Source organism: Alligator mississippiensis, chromosome 1 (assembly GCF_030867095.1).
Source record: "Alligator mississippiensis isolate rAllMis1 chromosome 1, rAllMis1, whole genome shotgun sequence".
Lineage (NCBI taxonomy): Eukaryota > Metazoa > Chordata > Crocodylia > Alligatoridae > Alligator > Alligator mississippiensis.
The window spans coordinates 172585465-172608576 of NC_081824.1; the positions used below are offsets into that span (position 1 = coordinate 172585465).

The 23112-nt window shown below is 43.2% G+C and overlaps 1 protein-coding gene across 3 annotated transcripts in view; it reads right to left on the minus strand.

Moving 5' to 3' along the window:
* Positions 1-23112, minus strand: part of KIF6 (kinesin family member 6) — a 436353-nt gene that overhangs the window by 273878 nt on the left and 139363 nt on the right. For all 3 annotated transcript variants that reach the window (XM_019483065.2, XM_059717038.1, XM_059717041.1), the window contains exon 7: positions 17479-17685. In XM_019483065.2, coding sequence (XP_019338610.1) covers positions 17479-17685 — 207 coding nt within the window. The remainder of the gene's footprint in view (positions 1-17478; positions 17686-23112) is intronic.

The window sequence follows — 23112 nt, forward strand, 5'->3', positions numbered from 1 at the left end:
GATATTCCCCCACGGGTCTGGGGACCATGATGACCCCAGCATGTAGTGGCTTCATGCAGGGTCAGGTCTTCAGCTGTGTGGTGCAGAGGGGAATGGTGGGGCCAGGCCCAGGTGGGTGGCGGCAGATCTTGGGGGGAAGCTGGGCCGGGGAGTCTGCCAGGCAGGAGGTGCCCTAGGATCTCCTCCCAGGGCCAGGCAGGGGCCTGCTGTGGGGCGGCGGGCAGGACCACAGGGACCTTCAGGGCCATGGGTGGCAGCCAGGCAGTGGGGGCAAGTTTGCGGCTGCCAGGGACAGGAGGGTCTCCATGGCCTGGCGGTCAGGATCCCCTGCTGATGGAGCTACTCCAGGTGCTCCCACTCCAGGGGTTCCATCCAGGCCCAGTGGTCCCGTAGCACCTGGTCCCATGGCTCCATCCGGGTAATGTTCTTCACCCACCAGGCCTGCTCCCATGCCTCCCACTCCTCTACTACCACCACCAGCCACTGAAGCAGCAGGGTCTGGTCCCTGGCACACTGATGGTGCAACCAGCATATGTAGAACTGCTCCAGTGGTGGGAGTCGGTGACCCTGAGGCAGCATCTTCACTGGGGCTGGTGGGTTCTCCCTCATGTCCAGATATTGGCCCTGCAGAGGCAAGAGGCAGAAGCCTTTTTTGTAAGTTTGCAACATTTCAGAGATAAGATGCTCTCCAACAGGGGATGGCCTCAAATAGGGGGTCAGCTGTGCCATGGTAAGTTGACTAGGCAGGCCTGGGCCCTGGTAGCTGCTGACTGAGCCCCACACCCCCACCTTCCTTCCCTGGGGCAAGCGGCCTGTTAGGTGCTGGCTGCAGGCAGCCTGTCTCCCCCACCCCCTTCCCAGGGTAGGGCAGACCACGCGGCTCGCAGCACCTTCTGCCATGGCTCCAGACTGCACTCCCTCTGCTCTCTCCTGGCAAGCCACCTGCTCTGCTGTGCTGGTACCCATCCCCTGGTACCCGGGTTTGCGGTGTACAGGGCTCCCGGATAACTGGGGTGAGGGGCTGGTTGTGCCCCCGTCCTCCCTGAAGAGGGCCTCTCCAAGGAGGTGCCCCCAGACCAGCTGTTTGTGCAGTTGGAAGGGTGCCTGAGCCACTATGCCCTGCTACTGCTGATTCTGCTGGTGCCCCGGGCACACCTGTGCTCCTGGTTCTGGACCCTGAGCTACGATGGTGCAGGGGGCAAGCCTGGGCTGCCCTGCAAACTCCACCACTTCCTGGAGGGTTACCTGTTACAGCACTACAAGCCCCTGTCCTCCCCTTTCTCCCTGGTGCGGAGGAGGACATGGCTGCCAGTAGCGACACATTTCTTCATGTGTGAGAGGCCCATGCCCACCCACCTGCAGGCCACAGGCTACTCAATAAAGTTCTGAACTGTATCCTTCCTGTCTGCATGCTGTGGGGGTGGGGGAACTCAGAGCCAGGGGACAGTGCATGGATCAGGCAGGGAGCAGGGGCAGGGGTAGAGACAGGGACAGAGAGTCCTTTCCCATATAGCTGTGTGTGCAAACTATTTGCCGATTCCTATTTGAAGGAAGAACTCACTGCAGTAATGGAAAGAGCCATTGCTTGTGCATGATTCTGGAAAAGCATCTAGTTTATGACAAGGACACAAAAAAAATGATTAAGAATTTAGATCAAGAAAAATCCTCTGCCAGTGTAAATTGATGGAGGTCTAGATTACTGGCATGGACTTTGACCCTTGAAACCCAGCATTTTAAAGCCCATCAAGTTTAGAAGAACCTTTACATATTTTTAAAAACTAAGAATTTATCTTTACTAATGATTTAAAGCATTTTGTACTAGCTTTGGTGGGATGTTGCAATATCAGACCTTAAAATCATGATTTACAAATGAACAATAAGAATATTGATATAATTTTAGACGTTTAAGGCATTCTAATTTTAAGATCCATATTCATTACTTCAAAGTGTGTGTGCATGTGAACATGTGCACACACAAACACATCATAATACTATCATTAAAGAAATAAAATTAGAAAATTGTATGCAATATATTATTTATTAAACATTACATAATGCATGTATTGGTACGCAGTCCTGAAAAAGTTTTATTGACAAAAGCTTAATGCCAACACTAATGCCCAAGCTACAGTTCCCCAGCCCCAGTCCTCAGGAGCGGAGGCAACTAAAATGAGAGCAATGAGAGCAGGGATGTAGAGGGGCTCTCTTGTTTTTGCTTTCATGGGAGAGCTGTATCTGTTTCTGGTGTCCACATTTACACTTGCTTCACAGCTCTCCTGGCTTGTTCCGGACTATGCACCTAGTTTGAGCTGAGCGCTCACATTAGTCACAGCTCTTCTTTTCTAGTTTCACACAGTGAGAGATCTGAATGAAATATGAGCCTGTAAAATGACATCATTAAAAGCAAGGGAACTCAGATGAAAGGGGAGAACACCAGCATATTTTTAGGAAGGTAATTTTTGGGAAGTGGAATTCAGGCCATTAACTCTTAATATTTAGGCAGGTGGTGACATGAATGTTGTCCCTGTAGTTCTAAATGATAGTCAAACCTGGTGTCTGTATTGCTTGAAAGGATGCAGCATGAGAACCTTGGATGCAGAACAGTAAAGGACAGCTGCTTTTACTAACCTTACACTCTTTAAACAGTATTTTTATCATTTAAAAAAAGTATCTTAATGGTAGCTTAATTGTGTGCTATATAATTATCTACTAATTCACTAGCTGCTGCCATATGTTTCTCTCCCACCCCACGTGGCCCAAGCTGCCCATCCTCAAACCTATGCCCTTCCTCCCACCAGCCCTGCTGGTGCTCTGTGCAAGCTCCCCACCAGCTCTGGCAGTGTCACCCACACTTCATTGCCCTGTCCTTGCCCACCCTGTTAGCTCTCCCTGCAGGCTTCTCTGCTAGCCCTGACAGCATGACCCACACCCAACCCACAGGGCTGCCCCCAGCCCTGCCAATGTCCCTCATTCCCAACCCACAGCCCCTGCCCCACCTCATCCCTGCTGAAGGGGAACTCCAGCTACCCTCCACCCCCAGGCCCCAGCCCCCCCACTTACCCCAGTGGGTCTGCAATCACATCAGCCAACTCCCTCAACACCCTCAGGTGCATCCTATCTGGCCCCATGGACTAGTATACATCCAGCTTTTCTATGTAGTTCCTAACCTAGAGGGAAGCAATTATTTTGGGCAGAGGACCACTTACCAAGTTTTGGCAAGTTGTCAAGGGCCACATGGGTAGCCCTGCCCCTTGACAGGTGTCCCACTCCCTGGTCACCATCTTGGGACCAGAAGTCCCACCCCTAACCCCTGACCTTTGCCACTAGAGGTCTTTCCCCTTGGTCCTGGAAATACTTCTTTCAGCAGGGGGTTTTGCCATCTCAGAACCAGAAAAATACCAAATTATATTCTAAAAATCAAACATTTACAGCATCCATTAACTTGATTTTGAAAAAATATTGTTGTCCTGATTTATGTGTCTTTCTGTAGTGTACACAGAGGTGATCACACAATAGCTTAAAATTAATTCTTACTTTTGTATGCTGTAGGGGGTGGGGGCATGGGTATAGGTTTGTGTGGGGCTATGCATGTGTGGGTATGTGGAGAGGGTGTGGGTGTGTGTGGGGTGTTTGGTGGGGGGGTGGATAGGTGTGGGGGTGAGGTGAGGAAGCATGTGGCAGGGTGTGGTTATGTGGGTTGTAAGTGGGTATGGGATTTGTGGGGGGATGCATGTGGAGAGAGGGTGGCTGGGGTATGTGATGGGGTGTGGGTATGGGGGTCTGCGTGTACAGCAGTGCAAGGGAGTGTATGGGTGCATCTTTATGGTGGGGTGTGCTTATGGCCCTGTGAATACATGCACACACACTGTGCCTCCCTCACTACACGCACACACTCTCTTTCCCCCTCCCTCATTGCATGGACACACACACACACACACACACACACACACACACACACACACACACACACACTCCCTCCCACTCTTGGCCCTGGGGTACTGGAATGGTCCTGTGTGCTCCCATGATCCAGTGATGTAACCTGGGGCCACGTGGTGCTGGAGTAGGCATACAGGGAAGCAGTGAAAGCAGAGGCAGGCAGAGGCCGCTTGTGGGGGCTGCGGTGGGAGGGGGCTGGCGGGAGTGGGGCCTGGCTGGCCTTGTGCCTAAGTCCTGTCAGCTTCCCCTGGGTCCTACTGCCCCTGGCTCCTGTTATCTTTGACAGGCAGCCAGAAGCAGATAAATATTAATTTTCTAAACTTTTTAGGTGCCCTGTGGGCCACACTGAATGGCCTGGCAGGCCAGATCTGGCTCGTGGGCCATATTTTGCCTGCCCCTGCCCCAGTCTGTTCTTTCACCACTGAGGGATGCTCACCTTCTTCCCAAGCTGTGCTGCCCAGTGCAGTAGTCTGGGAGCTTTCATTGCCTGTGAAGACTGAGGTGAAGAAGATACTGAGCACTTCAGCCTTTTCTGCATCCTCTGGCACAAGGTTGCCTCCCCCATTCAGTAAGGGACCCACACTTTTCCTGATCCTCCTCTTGCTACAACATACTTGTAGAAACCATTCTTGTAACCTTTCACATCCCATGCTAGCTGCCACTCCAGTTGCAGTTTGGCCTTCCTGACTTCATCCCTGCATGCTCGAGCAATGCTCTTATATTCTTCCTTAGTTATCTGTCCAAGTTTCCACTTATAAGCTTCGTTTTTGTGATTTAATTTACTGAAGAGTTCCCTGCTAAGCAAAGGTGGTCTTCTGCCATACTTGCTAGTCTTCCTGTGTATTGGGATGGTTTGTTCCTGCACTCTCACTAAGGCTTCTTTAAAGTACAGTAAATCACTCCCAAAGCAACTATTATCATTAATGCTGTGTGATCCAAGTCAGAAACTAACTTGCTTTACCCAACTGTATCTATTCTGTAGGCCAATAAGAGTAGTGTGTAGTGAAATAATAAGGATTATGATAATACTTTACCCTTTTAGAGCACCATTAATCTAAATTTCTCAAAATGTTTTATAAATATTAATATAAAGAACCTCAAAATGATACAAAATAGGTCTAAAGATTACATTATCTGTCAGAAAAATAAATGAGGGATTTTGAATATACAAATAAAACAACTCAGTTGACCTAGAAGGAGCTCATTTCTCATAGTCACTTACATAAGTATGACCATAATTTATAGGTCATTCTCTGCTTCAGTCCACATTTTAAATTTGACTTAAAAATCTATTCTCAATTTTAGTGCTATCTTCTGCCGAACTTTGTCAATTTCAAAGGACTCTCACCAGTCCAACAGCAGACAGAAAGAAACATTAAAGGGTTATTTAAGTTCCAGCTCAAGCTATTCAAGGACCTAACAATGACTAAAAAGCACCTTAATAGTCCAGATGAGATGCAAACAGAATCTATTATGGATTAGCAATGTCCCTCAGTCTGCTAAAAGAGTGCACATTTTGCATGCATACTCAATCATGTGTTAGTCCTTACTAAGGAGATTTTGGGATCTTAGATAGAAACTGAATTTTCTGAGTCACTGCTAAATCCATGTCTACCAGGTGCAGGGTATACAAATACTGTATACCATTTCAATCAATATCATCAATAAAATCATTGAGGTTGTGCATTCATAAAATGTTACTCCAATTCTTGGTTAGTTAACATCAACAGACTCAGTATTTGGCTCAACATATCTGGGAGTGGTTGAGCCCATCTTTTGCCCAATAGGATAGTAAGCACCTGCCCAAGAAGTGACAGCCCTGATTTCTAAATGATCCTTATCTTAACAGGATTCAAAACCACATTTTCTATTTTCCATATGGTGCCCTAGCCCCTAGATTATGGGGTTCCTGCTCCTCTTGTTCAAGCAAGCCTAATGGGCACTGAAGAGTGCAAGATTCATAGAGCTAGAAGGAGAACAAGCAAGAGTGAGTGCAATTCCATAGCTCAGTAGTTATGGCACTCGTGAGGTTCCAGCTCCTGCTGTCAGGATTATTTCTATTCATGACTGTCTAATATAGAATGTAGAAGCAGTCCAGGCATCATAACTGGGGGCATGTGTCCCCCCAATCCAAGGGGAGTGTCCTAAGTACCAAGTCACATAGTCACACTCACTCTTCCTTGCTCTCTATATTACAGAATACAGTTCTCCTATAATAAAGTGAAAAAATCTGAGTTTCACAGTGGGTCATACTTGTTCAATCTATACATTTCTTCATTCTTTTTTCCTTTTAACTGTACATCAGCCGTGTGAACCAAGATGCACCCTGTTATTGTGACACACAAATGTTTTTAAGGCAACATTTGGAAAAAAAGTAGTGTATTCACAAGCAGACCTCCAAAACTAACAAACCTCTGGCAAGAAGCACAGTATTTATTGAACTATGAAAGCAATTCAAAAATAAAAAAGAACTTCAGTCCCCCAGCAGGTGTGAGGTCTTACATTTACCAAAAATCAAGCACTTTGGGGAAAAAAAGTAAACCAAAATTAAGATATTCCAACTTATTAACTCAACAACAAGAAAGTATGTATACAGTAACAATAACGTATTGATGAGTATTGTGGAGACTTAGCTGAAATTCTGTATTGTCCAAAGTAGGGTAAAAGGTAACTAAAGTCCATGGAGATCCATAACCATGCTATGTAAAAACATATAACCACTTCATTACATTATAAGCAAAAAATGAAGTTGAAAAAGCTAGTGCAAATGTGTTTAAGGTCCCCCCCACCAAAAAAATTCCTATAATGAGAACATTTCAAGAGCCCTTGTAACTCACACTTGAGTAACACAGCAAATTTTAACATGAGATGTTAATAAAAGAAAAATTAGATGGCATGAAACAATGTATAGATTGAACATAAGCCTGCTGGAACAACAGAACAAGAAAAGGAATTAGAAATGTACCAGTTAAGTGTAAAAAAGTTTCACCATCAGGGATGTCATCACCCCCACAACCTGCTGAGACTGAGGACTTACTACTACATTTTTTTCTGGTTCTGAAAAAGGTCCTGACCAGGTCAGGAAAAAGAGTCAAATGTCAAAGCAAGGAAGTGATCAAAAGGTTATTACAACTCCACTCCCTAGTTTGTAAGTTTCCATCAATTTTTACATTTGTAGTTTGTAAATTTCTATCAGTACCCAATGCCTACCTCTTTTCAGCATCTCTCTTTTAGCTTCCACATAATAAAGCTTAGTTAGGTCATCCAGGATGAATGCTTTGGGTAGTTAAAAGGGAAAACTAAAAAAATACAACAACTCCTTAAATAATCTGGTAAAAGTTTACCCAGTCTCAGAGTAGCTAATAAAACTGAATGCAGTGTTTGTAATTTTCCAGCAATTATGTTACTAGTTAACAGAAACTGCATCTTCTTGGCTTTTCCATTTTTTTCATTCCCTTGGGTACCTTTCTTTAAGATGAAACAAAGGCAATATTGAACTTCAGCAATTAGAAATATAAAAAGAGCTCTTAATAGCATCTGGCAAAATGTCAAACAACAGATTTTTCCCTCTTAAAAGACTAATAAATCACTAAAAGAGGAGCAGAATAAAGGGAATCATTAAAGTGAAGTTTGATAATGTTTTAAATGTTCCTTCTACTTATTTATGCTTAATAAATGACTAAACTGTTTACATTATAGCTGTTTTGCAATAATGTAACTTTATACAAACTCTAATCCACAAGTAACTGTTCTGTTCTGACTGTAATACCTTAACCTAGCAACTTTATCTTTTCCATAACAGTGCTCTTTTGATTAAGCACTGAGAAGTTGTGGTGGTCTATTATTGTTATTGTGGTTGCACCTACAAATCTTAGTCATGTAAAAGCCTATTTCCTAGGCACTACACAAACACATGAGAGAAGTCAGTCCTTGTCTCAAAGAACCCATAATCTATAGCAGATAGTGAAACAAACTAAGAGAATAAGGGATTAGAGAGAGAGAGGGTACATTATAATAGGATGTTTCAGATTAATTGTATAAGGTAAACAAGACAATTCACAGTGGTGATTGCAATGGTTCATCTCCCATAGAAAGGGTGAGACTAAAAAGAGATTTTTAAGGAGAAGAAGGAGGTGGCTTTATAAATTCTGTAAAAGATTTTTCCCCCCAAAAACGTGTGTGTTTATATGGGAGGAGTGAAAGTGTTAGTAGAAATGGACAAACAAGCAATCAAGGATGGCAAGGATAGTGGAGCAAAACTGGGAGATCCATGTTGTGATAAGATAAGGAAGGATCACTAGATTGGAATTAAGTTGTGAGGTATTATGAAGTAAAGAGAAATATATGTTTGATGCAGGGGATGAATGAGAGTTAATAGAAGGACTGAGCATAGGACTTGGAGCTAGAAAACTCCTGAATCTTTACCTCGACTTAAGTGTTCCTAGTTCTTGGTCATGTGCTCACTCTCTTCGCTGGTATCCCCTCCTTTGCATCAAAACAAAATTAATCTTCCCACTTCTGAAATACTTCACATATATGAAATTAGAAATCAAGGTGTGCAATTTCCATAGGCTTTTAGGCATCTCTAAACCAAAGAGCACAGATATAAAAAAGTATCTGCTTTCAAAGTATAATGATATATACACTGTTGTGAGCCTAGTGTATGCTCTTACGTGTCACACTGGGCATTCAAACTTCTTGTTCAGAATAACTAGATATTTAATCACACTTATGTGAATTAAGTTTAAAAATTAATGAAACATAGAAATTCAATGCTTTTCAAACTGTAGATCATAACTCTGCCTGCAGGAGAGGATGAAGATATTCAGGGAAACTGCATAAAATTTGAAAGTTTGATTATAAAAAAGGCAAAAACAATCTCACTCCCTTGATTTCTGTACACTACATTTTAAAAGTTCAATTTGATCTCTGTCAATGTCTTGAAACACATGTAAACACACATATACTATGTTACATAGATTTATCACTTAAGAACATAAGAACTGGCATTTACTGGGTCAGACCATAGATCTATATTGCCAAGTATCCTGTGTGTCACAGTGGCAGGGAGCGGACATGGTATGGCCAGTGTTTTTTTCATTCCTCTCCCACTTGCAGCCTTCAGCATTTAAAGCCTAGGAAGTTCTGATACAGAGGCTGTGGCCCTAACTCCCATGTTCAATAGCTGCTGCTGAACCTTTTCTTTAAGTATTTGTCCAATTCCTTTCTGAATATGGTTAAACTGTCAGTTTCCACAATACCACATGGCAATGAATCCCATACTTGAATTACACACTATTTGAAAAAGTTTTTCTAGCTTTAAACTTACTACCTACTCATTTAATTTGATGATCCCTAGTTCTTGTAGCCCCTTTAGTCTCTCCTCATAGGGAGGCCCTCCACACCACTAATCATTTTTGTGGTCCTTCTCTGTACGTTCTCTAGTTCTTCTACATCCTTTTTGAGATGTGGGGACCAGAATTGGGCAGAGTGTTCCAGAACTGGATGCACCATGGGTTTAAACGGGGCATGATGATACTTTCTGTCTTGTTAACAATTCACTGGTTAATAAATCCTAATATTCTGTTTGCCTTTTTGATGGCTGCTGAGCACTAAGATTATGTTTTTATTGAACTGGTGAGAATGACTTCCAGTTCCTTTCCTGTGTGCTAACAGCTAATGCAGAGCGCATCATAATGTAGGCATAGTTTAAGTTATTCTTGTCCATGTGCATCACTTTACACTTATCTACATTGAACTTTATCTGCTACCCAGTTGCCCACTCACTCAATAGTGCAAGATCTTTCTGCAGTTCCTCACAGTCTGCTTTGGTCTTTGTCGTTTTGTATAATTTAGTGTCATTGCAGGGGGAAACCTCAATGGACATGTTGGGCAAAGTAAAGATGGCTACAAGAGGATCCATGGGGGACAAGGATTCAGAAAGGGAAAGGATAGTAGACTTCAAGGTACCTTACAGTCTCGCTATTTCAAATACATTCTTCCAGAAACAAGAAGAACAACTGATCATGTACAAGAGCGGAGGTAGAGAAACTCAAGTGGATTATTTGCTAGTGAGGAAATAGGACTAGAAAGAGGTGAAAGACTGCAAGGTGACCCCAGGACAGAAAGTTGTCATACAACATAGAATGGTAGTCATGGATATGAGGGTGAAAGGAGTGAGGCATACTAAATATCAAGGAATGCAGAAAATTAAGCAGTGGAGATTGCAGCAGGACAATAAAACAAGGGAGGCTCTCACAGCAAGAGTGCTGGAAGATTGAAGAAATAGAAGACCCTGAAAGTTGGTGGCAAGAGGCAGTGAATAATATCAGCAAAGTGGGAAAAGAAATCTGCAGAGTGTTATCTGGAACAATGCCTGTTTGGAAGAAAACATGGTGGTGAATGAGGAGGTCCAGGAAGTGGTAAGGGAGAAGAAGGAGAAATGTAAGCAACGGAAGATACAGGGGACCCTCTGGATTTTGAAGCATACAAAATGGAGAGGAAGAGGGCAAAGAGGACTGTTGCTAAGACCAAAAACTATGCAATGGACAATTTGTACCAAAGGCTACAAACAAAAGAGGAACAGGAGGAAGTGTAAAGGATTCTAAAAGAAAAGCGAGTTTGACAAGCGATGTTATGCACGTGAAAATGATTGAAGATGAATCTGAGTTTGTTGAAAAATGAAGAAGAGATTAAGGGCAGGTAGAAGAACTATTCTGAAGATCTGATGAACAGAGAACCCAAGACGTTTGAGAGCAAGTGCCACAGAAAACCAAGGCATAGTGACTGACATCAACAGAGCAGCGGTGAAAAAAGCATTGAACAAAATGAACAGGAAAGCAACAGGACCTGATGATAAAGCAGTGAAAGTTTGGAAAGTCTTGGGGGAAGGACTCAACATATGGTGAAAGCTGTTTAAAGCAATATTTGCAACAAAGAAGATCTTGAATGGAGAGGGAGTGTGCTGGTGCCAAAATTCAAACATACAGGTGATGCTGTCCAGGATTGTGGCAACTACCGGGGAGTCAAACTGAAGTTTTACACTTTGAAAGCATGGGAAAGAGCGGTGGAGAATCACCAAACACCAAGGAGGTCATTGGAGAATGCCAGGATGGATTCATGCCAGGGTAAAGCACTATGGATCTGTTTTTTGCAATAAGACAGATGATGGAGAAATACAGGGACGGCTATAAAGATATCCATTTCATTTTTATTGACCTAGAGAAAGCCTATGATCATGAACTGAGGGAGGAAATATGGGAGTGCCTAAGAGTTAAAGACGTGCCAGAGAAATATGTCAGAACCATCAAGTACATATATTGGAAACGTATAACGAAACTGAGGAGCAGTTCAGGAGAGACAGTTTTGAGGTGAAGGTGGGCATACATCAAGAGCCAGCTCTGAACCTGTTCCTGTATGTGGTCATGATGGATGTGTTTACTGAACAAAAAAGAAAGAGACTGCCCTGGAATATGATGTTTGCAGATGACGTGGTCATTTGAGTTGAGAATCTACAGGAAGTGCAAGCTGCATTGGACCAATGGAGAGAAGGAAGAGGAATGAAGATTAGTCAATCCAAAACAAAATATATGCACTGTGATTTCTCTGAGGTACCTGATATTGGAAATGTGATAACAGATGAAAAACTTGTTCAAAAGGGTGATGAGTTCAAGCATCTAGGTCAACCATTCAGTGGAATGCAAAGTTAGATGAAGAGTTGAACCATCAAATAACAGCAGGGTGGAGAAACTGGAAATTGGAGACAGGAATGTTATGGGATATGAGAGTACCAGTGAAGCCGACAGGGAAAGTCTACGAAATGTGTACATCCAGCACTATTGTAAGAAGCGGAGACATGATCCCTGAAGAAAACTCAAGAAAAGAGACTGAGCATGACAGAGATGAGAATGCTCTGATGTATGCGTGGAATGACAAAGATAAAGTGAGGAATACTTATATCAGAGGATTGCTGAAAGCAGTGGACACATTTAAGAAAGTACAAAAGAGAAGACTGGCATGGTATGGACACGATCAAAGGAGTCCAGAAGAATATGTGGGAAAAGAACTTACCAGAATGGCACTACCAGGGAGAAGGGGAAGAGGAAGACCAAAGATGAGATGGAGAGATATAGTGGAAAGGGACATGAGAAAGGAGCTGGAAGAAGATACATATGACCAAAACCAGTGGAGAGCCAGGATCCACAACAGCAACCCCATTTAGACCAGACAAGAGAGGAAAGAAGAAGGATAATTTAGTGTTGTGTCATCCACAAATTTGGCCACCTCACTACTCACCCCCCTTTCCAGACCATTTATGAATATGTTAAACAACACTGGTCCTAACACAGATCCCTGAGGACCCTGCTTTTTATTACAGCTGGGTGAAGCTTCAGTCACCGATTCAATTCACCAGAGATTTGGCCCAATTCAGCAGCCAAATCTCCGGATCCAAATTGAATCGGAACCCCCCAAATCGATTCAGAGAGATTCGGAAAGATTCGATGATTCGGACATAGACACAGGTTTAAATGTTTTTTCTACATACCTCAAGGTACCAGGAGGCTCAGAAATGCTGGGGCAGATGGAGCATCCCACAGGAGCATGGGGGGTTCCCAGCATGCTCGGCAGTAGACCTGAAAGTGGACCAGAAGCACTTCCAGTCCACTTCTGGGTCTGCCGGGGAGCACGCAGGGGACCTCTCCCCTTCCCCCCAGCTCAGAGACTGGTGCCTCCTGGGTCTGGGAGGGCACCTAGGGCCCCCTCGCAGCTGATCACCTGGTACATCAAGGTACGTCAAAAAAACATTTAAAGCTGTGTCTATGGCTGAATCAGACAAATCGAAGTGGGACAGTGATCCAAATCAACTAATTGAATCACTGTCCCCAATTCGGGCTAAATCCGAATCGAATACAGCCCATTTCACACACCCCAACTGTTTATTTGTTTCCATCCTGAAAACTTACCACTTATACAGGTTTCCCTTGCTTTATGCTGTACATGCATTCATGGAAAATGGCGCATAACTCGAGTTCGCATAAAGGGAACCCACTTTACCATGTAACAAATAGGGATATGTTCTAAGACCTTGACTGTACTGACCTCCAGACCCATTTCTACCACTTTTACAAGACAATTTTGTTACTCACCAACAGCAGACAGCACACACAAGCACAGAGTGGTGGTGAATGTTTAGCTGGTGTGAAGAGAGGGTGATGAAGGCTTCATTGATGGTCCAGGGAGAAAGGTAGGAGACAAGGTAGCGGGATGCTTAGAAGCCATAATGGGGATGGTAACCACAGAAACATGTCTTGCAGACAGTGAGGGAGGAGCACAGATCCACACAGGAGACTATTTTGGTGTGCGTCACTCTCACAATGCAATGTACAAAGCAGCTGACTGCAGGCTTCTGCCATACCTATTGCATAAGAGTGAATTTACCTCTCATATAATGAATTTTTGGTATAAAAAGGGTCATTGCATAAGAGTGAATTCACACGTACAGAACCCGCATAAAGCAAGGGAAACCTGTACTCACTCTTTTTCTTTCCTTAAGCCAATTTCTAATCCATGAGTGGACATTCACTGTAATCCCATGGCCACCTAACTTCACTAAGAGCCTTTGATGGAGAACCTTGCCAAAGGCTTTTTGGAAATCCAGATATACTATGTTAACTAGGTCACCCTGATCCATCTCCTTATTGACACCCTTAAAGAACTTTAGCTTGGTGAGACATGTTTTCCTTTTGACAAAACAATGCTCATTCCTCCCCAGCAAGTCATGTTCATTCATGTGCTGAACAATTCTTTATTTATTATTGTTTCTACCAGTTTTCCAGGAACTGAAGTTAGATTCATTGGTCTATAGTTTCCTGAGTCCCCTCTAGAGCCCTTTTTTAAATACTGGATTCACATTGGCAACTATTCCTCTGATAGTGAGGATGTCTTTAGCGATAGGTTATAATTAAGAGTTTGACAATTTCCAATTTGAGCTCCTTCCAGGATCTATTATGAATGCCATTAGGTTCTGGTGATTTTCTACTGTTTCATTTATCAATTTTTTCTACAACCTCATCAACTAAAATCTCAATTTGGGTCAGCTCCGCAGACTTGTACCTAGAGAGGAGTGGATTTGGTAAGGAAATCGCCCTAACATCTTCCACAACGAAAACAGAATGCATTTAGTTTCTCAACAATAGCCATTTCATTCTTTAGAGCTGCTTTTGCAGCCTGATCATGCAAAGACCCAACTGACTCCCCAGCAGGTCTTCAGCTTCTTATGTACCATATTTGCTCAAATACAGGGTAAGGTTTCTCCCCCACAATCAGCATAAGGAAAAAAGCCCCTTGCCTTATATTCACATACTTCGTTAAATTCATTCTTGATCATTAGATCATGCTGTCAAAAGCAGCATATGCTCAGTAATGGAAACCAACTATGAAGCTCATTAAATGCAGCCAACCCTGAGTGTAACTATAAAACACGTGGCCCATATTGAGCAAACATGCCAATGGGAGCCATTTTTTCCCCAAAATGTTATTAACAACACACTTATCACCCTCTACTTACAAAGCTACCCATATTGAGCTACCCATAAGGCTTCATAACACAGAAACAACTACATATTACACACATACATCTACATATATTAAACCCTTAAGCAACATACATCAACTTCCCACAAAAAACAAACACTTACAGAAACCTTTTTCTTCGTGCAGAACCCCATACCGTGTTACCTTTCCCTCTGGCATCCATCAGGATCCCTAGCACACTGATTTCTCTCTCTCTCTCTCTCATTTGAAGGCCCAACTTCTCCAAGTCCCTCCAGTTCCCCACTCCCATTATGGAGCTTTTTGATCAATTTAATTTACCCCCCCGTAGCTTCTCCATACTCTGATGTATGCTTTAACACCCTTTCCATCGAAAGTCTACATTTATATCATCCATGTATAGGAAGGATTTTATGCCCCGCCCCAATATCTTTACTCCACTTATGACCCTGTCTTTTCTTATTCTTTGTGCTAATGGTTCCATACCACATACAAATAGGAGTGGTGACACGGAGCACCCTTATCTCACCCCTGTATAGATTTTTAAAGTCCAGCTTAGGTGCCCATTAATTTGGACTTGATTCTCTGCTTCTCTATACAATAACTTTATCCAATGTATATATTTCTCTGGGAATCCCATTTTTCCTAGCACCTCAAATATGTAATCATGATCCATTCTGTCATATGCTTTTTCTAAATCTAAGTTTGCTATAACTGTGTTTGTCTTCCTCTCTTGGATATGGGACACCACTTCTGTGACCACACTGATCACTTCCGAGATCCTTCTACCTGGTATTTCATATACTTGGTTTTCATGTAGTGTCTTCCGGAGGTTTTTCTTCATCCTCAAAGCCAGAGTCTTTGCCATTAACTTACAGTCCATATTAAGAAGTGTAATTGGCTTCCAGTTTTTCAGAAGTTCCTTCTCTGCTTTCTTCTCACCAGGCTGGGAGACTGACCCCTGGAACCACTTGCCAGCCGGGGCTGCTCCAACCCAGCTCAATGTGCTACGGTCCCAGGCATATATTCAAATGGAATGTCCAGAAGCAAAAAAATCCAGAGCTATAAGCTCTGGAATTTATTCATGCACAGTAAGAGCATGTATAGATGCACCCAGTGCGCGCATCTACATGAGACACTAAGTAGCAGTAGCAACAAGCTATAGTGATGTAGCTCATCACTACAGTGATGTAGTGTTGGTAGGCACAAACTGTGACGCCAGTGCTATTCTGCAGTAGCTCACTGTTACAGCGCAGTAGGGTTGGAAATGACCCATGCACCACTGGGACTGCATAGTAATGGCAGTTACTGCACAGTCATTTAGTACTTGTTAAAGTGCTGCATGGGTGGGTGTGGAGGGCTGGCCAGGCATGAGGGTAACATTTGCTAAAGCAACTTGTGAAAGCAAGTACCAAATGACTATGAAGTGACCAGATTGGGGGCATATGTGGACACACCCAATAGGTACAAAAGTACTACTTAAAAATGTGTTTGTAGAGTACAGTACCTGCGCTAAAACTTGCAGGAGTTTCAGAAAATGTAAAATGCATCAATTCTGAACGAACTAAATATGTAGGTACCTATAATAATTTGCCTATATGGTAAATTATATTTATTTTAAGGTTTGTGTTTTCATGTGTCCTTTACTTCCATAGGATCAGAGGGAGCACGGTCTGGCAGTAACAAAGAGAGGAATGGACTGCAGGGGGAAGATGTGTAGGGGGACTACCTGGTCCTCTCCAGATTTTTTTCTCTTGCTGTAGCAAGGCAAACCTCCAATAATTAGGTTTTATACCTGAAAATTAGAACAAAATTATAAATTTTGCATTTATAGAATCTAATTATTGGAAGCTATTTTATAGTTGAGTAAATATGGTACTTCAGCAAATTTTTATTGTCACCTTTTATGTCTCTAGCAAGTTTTTCATCAAATTCTTTCTTAGCTTGTCTTGTTATGGTTTTACATTTGATTTGCCAGTTTGTTCTCTTTTTTTATATTCCTCATTAGGACTTGATTTCCACCCTTTGAAAGAAGACTTTTTTCAATTTATTACCACTGTATTTCTTCCATTAAACCATGATGGCTTTTTTTGGTCTGCTTTCTATATTTTTGATTTGTGGTATGCATTTGCTCTGTGCCTCTTGTTACCATTGTTATCACTGATACACACTGAGCATGTCTACATGTGCACACTTACTATGTAGTAACTTAGGTTACTGTGCAATAACTGAAAATTTCTGCACAGTGCAGGCATGCGTCTACACGTGTGTGCTCATACTGTGTAGTAACGATGGCGACTTACGCCAATTTGGGCATAAATTTGCCACCTGCGTGATGCAGGTAACAAATTTACACCCGAGCACCTACTGCACAGTAACACATGTATAGATGCATTACTGCGCAGTAACACTGTGTGTATTGACTGATTTGGGATTAACTTCCAGTTTGGTCCACACACAGTGTAACTGCTCTGTAACACCTGCACGTGTAGACACCGGCTTAAAAACCGCTTACTGCACAGTAACTTACATGCAATTAATGCAACTGAATATACTCAGGCTCAATTTGAGCTGAAGTAAACTAATCCCAACATCACCATCTACATGTGCGTTTAAGCACAGTATTTTACTGCACTGTCAGATACCACTTGTCTCTGACAGGACTATCTGGCAGATCAGTAAATTAGTGTACTGTGCCTTAATTTATTCATATGTATAGACGGTGATGCTTTACTGTACAGCTAATTATTCTGCTTCACAGGAAAGTGTCTTGTGTAGATGTGCCCATTTACTTTCTCTTTCAATATGTGAGGGACTTGCAGAAATATTTTCCTTTCAATAAGGAGTCACCAATGTAGAAAAGTTAAGAAACATTACAATATATGTGGTCCTGAAATTATAAGAGCTAGGGAATAGAGATTTCAGAAGTAATGCAAATGGCTAAACAAAAACCCAAGTAAAAAACAAAATCTTACACAATGTTAAATTTACCTGTTCCAAGTAATGTAATGACAGGTTGATATATTTGGCTTCTGTCAGTAGCTGGCCTCCAACTCCAGTCTTTGCAACACGCTCTGAACCAGCCAAGTCAACTAAATGTAGCTTGGAGCGTCGGACAGTTGCAGATCCTGGCTCTTTGCTTGAGATGTGAATGGTGAAAATGCAGTGGGAACGAGTTGAGGCTTGATTCATTGGAGTCTGTGAAGAAAAATATTACAAAAACAAATGTTACTAAATTTTGACTCAAGGAAGAATAAAAATAGGTACACTTTAACACCAGGACTGACAAATTTAGCTATGTCAAGAAAAGGGCTGCTCAGCCCCAGTCTGTGGGTCAGATCTGGCCCTTATGCCATGTCATCTGACCCACAGGGCACCCTAGGGGTCTGTGGAGAGCCCCATGGATCACAGCCCTGCATACTAAGTTGGGTGCACAGGCAGTGCAAGGCCCTATCTTGGCACATAGGGGCAGTGCAGGGCCCCCAGACCCTGATCACAGTAAGTGGAAGTGGGAAGGGGCAGTGCAGGGCCCCTGGAGCTTGGGCCCCATACATGGAACCAGGCAGAACTGGCACGGGACCCCAGAGCTCTATCTATGCACATGGAACTGGGCAAAGGCAGCAGAGAGCTCCCACAGGATGAAACCCACATGCAGGACCAGGCAAGGCCAGCGCAATGCCCTGGTTCCCAGGTGCAGGCAGTAGCAAAGCCCTGAGGCCTGATCCCAGTGTGCCAGGTCCAATCCAGCCCACGGACAAGCCTCAGGCCTAATGTGGCCTACCAGGCCAAAATGTTGAGCATCACTGGTCTAGAATGATTTTAAACTGCTACAGTGATTCCATTGCAAAGAAAGGGCCAAGTTGTAAACTCTAGACACCCATAAATGAGCAGTTACACACATGGCAATTTCTAGCAGTCTCAAGGGCGCTTAGGTAATTAGCTATTCATCAGTTGAAGTAAGATATTTAAATTCTGACCCAAAATTTGTCACTGTATTAAAAGAAAGCAAATTAGAGAATCATTTATCTTAGTCTCCAAAGGGTTTCATTAGGAGCTTAGTCATGATCCACCATGAGCTTATTCTAACTGAGAAGAGGCAATACGGTTATACAATTCTTTGGAAGGCTAACAAGCATAATGAATACATCTTGATGGCAAGAACAATCACAGTTAAGCTTACTTTTAAAATGCTTCCTTTCATCAAAGTCTCTGGAATGTGAAATTTTCCAAAGCTTCAGAGACTACCCATTTCAATCTGATATTTTTAGTATCCAGTCAGAGTCTACGGCAAGCTACTGATTAGAAAGGAGGTGAAGTCTGAAGAATCCTAGTAGAATTAGAAATATGAGTTTAGTCCTCATTATGAATAACATCATAATGGAAGACAATTTCTACCAGTGATTCAAAAAAAAAAAAAATCTGTGCTAAGAAAATTATTTGCATGCTTTCTATGGGAGTTGATGAATGAGAGCAAGGACTAAAACCTCAACCTAAGAGAATTCTTTAGAAAACCGTTACATGGAAAGAACTGTTGAAAAAATATTAGCTGCTAATTATTTTAATTTAATGTTGTGGTACTATAAGCCATGATCAGAGGGCTAAAACATTTGAAATACATTTCCTTTTAACTACTATATCCCAAATCTAGTTTGGTAAACCAGGTGTCTAAAAGGGACTCAGACAGAATTCAGGAGTCTAGTAAAAGAAAGTGATCCAGAATATTCCTGTTCCAGTGGCCACAAAACTAATGTAGCAAATACATTTTGGATTGAAATGGCATATCTAAGCCACTTCTGACTACACCATGCTAACTCAGTCCCAGTCCATGGCACTGTAGCAAATACAGAAAAACTGTACTGTAGCCACTATTAAAGCAGTGTTGGGCACATGCCAATAAACATGCCCAAGACAGAGAGCCTCATAGCAGTGAAGAACATGACCTGGGCATGTACCAAACAACATCTGCTTTATACTTTGGGGCTGCAGCCTGCCTGGAGCAGACGTACTTAACTGCAATAGCTCCCTAGCACAGCTGGAGGCAGTATACACATGACCTCAAATTCCCTCTAGCTGCATCTATACTTTACTGAAGAGCTTTACTGCACTTCCTGAAGACTTGACTAATCAGCTCCGTAGTAAAGCTTCACTGTCTACATGTGTTCCAGTATTAGCGTGCAGTAAATTAATTAACTCCAATGTAAGATGGGGACAGTATATCTTAGGGTGCAGTTACTTACTCCACTGAAACACATGTGTAGACAGTGACAGGGGCTGGCTGGGGCACAAGGGTGATAATACGAGGGCTGCCTGCTGAACAGCTCTGCACTTCAGCACTCTCATGCCCCTCCACCACCTGATACCATCACCTGGAGCCCGAGGATGACTGATGACTCCCCAAGTCTGCTGCCAGCCCAAGGCTGCTCTGCTCCAGCAAAAATTGCTGCTGATCTGGGCATACGTGCAGATGCTGCACTCGGGAGCAGTTAACTACAGTACAAACTGTGCCAGTTTATTTCATTGCCTTAACTGTATGTGTAGATGCACATTTTATGTCTTAACATAGAGTTTTGTGCATGCACAGAAGCACCCCAGCCTAATCAGCTAGAGGCCATGATCTACTGAGTGCCAAATATGAGATGGAGTGGTGTCTAAACTTCACCTAACTCCCAAGGGAGGCCTAATTTGGTAGATGTGCTCTGGGCAGAAACTGAGGGTACTGAGCTGATTACTAAACACAGCAGCCATAGTCAGTTTCTCTCATAAACACAGCTCTTGATGGCACCTGACTTCTGTATAGTAGCTAAGTAGTTAAAGCGCTCACCCAGGAAATGAGAACTATGGATTTTAGGCCCTCCTCAGCCTGAGGAAATTCAATCCACAAGTCCCACCTCCTGAGAGAGTGCTTTAATAACCAGGATACTGAATACTGGGCAGCTTCCAACTCCTGCTGAAGGTGGGCCACAGCTCAACCCTGCTTCCAGAATTGTTTATGCATTTTACATCAGACAGTCATTGGATACAAAACAGAGATCTTGAGACCAGGGAATTCCCCATCCCAGCTGAGTTGCCTAATCACTAAGCTGTTCTCTTACCAGCCACATGATTTTTGCATTCTTGATTTTAGTCTCAAGTTGGGGAGGCACCAAAGCCAAGAACAAAATGCTCCAGAAAGGGGCAAGAATTCAACTACAATCCTGTACTGCATTTATTGTTTTCTATTAGGGCAAAGGCACACATAACAGTTAGGGTGAGTACAGACTTAGCACTACGACCAATTTAAATGCAGTTTAAACCACAAGTGCCTGGATGTGTATGCCATCTTACAGTGGTTTAAACCTCCTAAACTGTTTCAGAAGTATACCTGGACAATAAAGCACTATTTTGAACTGGTTCTGTGTGAACTACTTTAGTGTTATGTGTGGATACAAAGCTTTCTATGACTGGCATCTGGTCGAACATTCAGGCATCCCACACTGCTCTGTTCCTTCCCTCTTCCCCACCCCAACTCTCACCTGGTACTGGCTGCCCCGGTATGCAACCAGAACTCTACTGTCTCAACCTCTATTGCCTGTACTTGATTGCAGTGTCCTTTACTGGGGGCAGCTCCCTGATGCTTTTAAAGAGCTGGTCAATTTCCTTTCATTGACAGTGATTGACCAAGGTTCTATACATCCTAGACTTATGTGGGATGGAAAGTGGCCAGGTCAGTGGGAGGACTATTTAGACCCCTGTTTCTGTGGACTTGGGGCCTAGGGGCTCAGAAGGCAGCTCTCTGCCACTTTTAAAGAGCTGTCAATTTTCTTCCATTGGAGGCAGTGGAGTGCTTGGATAGCCCCCTGGAGCCTCCAAATGAGCCTGGGATGCACCAAACCCTGCTCAACTTCCAGGAACTGAAGTAAACTGATGAGTGGATTAGGGGAAAGGGTTATTTAAAAGTCACAAAAGCTATGGAGGCTCTTGAACACTCAGGTCCCAGGTACTCCAAAAGAGGGGTCCACACAGTCCCCTCAAACCTGAAGGCACTCCCAATCAGGGTACCATCACATAGATTTACTATAATTACTCAAATACAAGATGAAGTTTTCTCCTTGCAAATTAGCATGGTGGAAAATAGCCACTTACTTTACATTTGTATACAAGGAAACCTCATGAGGCATGTGTAGATGAAACTAGATCCCTAAATTGAAGCAGTGGGTTTTTAAAAAACACCACTTCAATTTAAGGTGAAGTAAACCCCCATGTCATGTACACCTGTGTCTTACTTGCCTCTCTGGCGGTAGGGAGGGGAGGTGAGCTGTCAGTGGGCGGAGTGGTCTCTGGCCTGCGGTGGGGTGGTGGTGGCTGGTGTTTCCCTCCACAGCAGCAGTAGGGCCCCACCCCCAAGGCAGCACCCACCCGCAGGCACCCAGCTCGGGCGGTCCCAGGGGTCACCGCAGCCACTGAGGGAAGGACCTGGTCCTCACACAGCTCATGCAGGCAGAAAGGCTTGGGGGGAGGGGGATCAGACTCGCTGCTTTTTTTTTTCCTTCAGTGGAGCCTGCCTTCCTGGGCTGCTGCCAGGCTGCCTGCACAGGGATGCCTGTACAGTCCCTGAGCTGTATGGTGCCCAGTGCTTCACTCCATGGCTGTAGGGCAGCAAACTAAAACTCCTCAGAGGTGTTTTAATTTGCTGTGCCCCGAAGTCATTTAAGGTGCATTACGCCGCCAAACATGCTACAGTGGCTGGAATTAATGCACAATACACCACCAATGCGTGCAAACACCAACACCATTAAAGCGGTGCAAAAGCATTTAACCTGCTTTAAAGTGTCATAAACACATGTCCATGAAATATCTTTGAACTGCTCCTAAAGCACCATGTGCTCAGTAATGAAATCATGTATAAAACTGGTTAAATGCAACCAACATGAGCACAACTATAAAATACTTAGCCCATATTGAATAAACATGCTGATGGGAACCTACTTTTTTTTTTTTTTTTTGCAAAAATATGTATTTCTATATATATAAATAAATATATATAACTGTACCTTCAACACGCCAACACAATAGGAAACTACCATGAGAATAGGTTAGTATTTCCTATCTGAATCAAATACATAGTAGTGCCCATTAAGTACACTCCCTCTCAGCACAAACTCTTTTTCAAGTCATAGTAAAAGGCATTACATACATTTCAACATCTTCCTCTTCGCTTCCACAGCTGAGCTGTATCTTTGTTTCCCATTTCCATGATTCCTGTTTCTTTACCAAACTTAAATGTGTGGCACATATTACCAAATGGGGCCCCAGTTTACCCAGAATCCCTCAGTTGCCTTGTCTCAGCTTTTCACATAGGATTAGTGTGGTTCTACTCTCCATTATGTGAAGCTGGACCAGGTTGCCCTATGCCTCATCTGCATATAAATTATTGGAGGATCCCAGGCCTTATGATAAAAACACCCAGTTCCAATCCTGAGTGCGGGGCTAATTAGCATATGGATCTTTTGTGGAGGGTATCTGGAATATACACACATACTGCGCAGTGCTGAGATGTGAGGTCACCATGGCTTAAAATGCTGTTGACTCTGCTGGGGCCCAGTCCAATGCACTATATGGCAAATAGTTTATTAGGTTTTGGCCTTG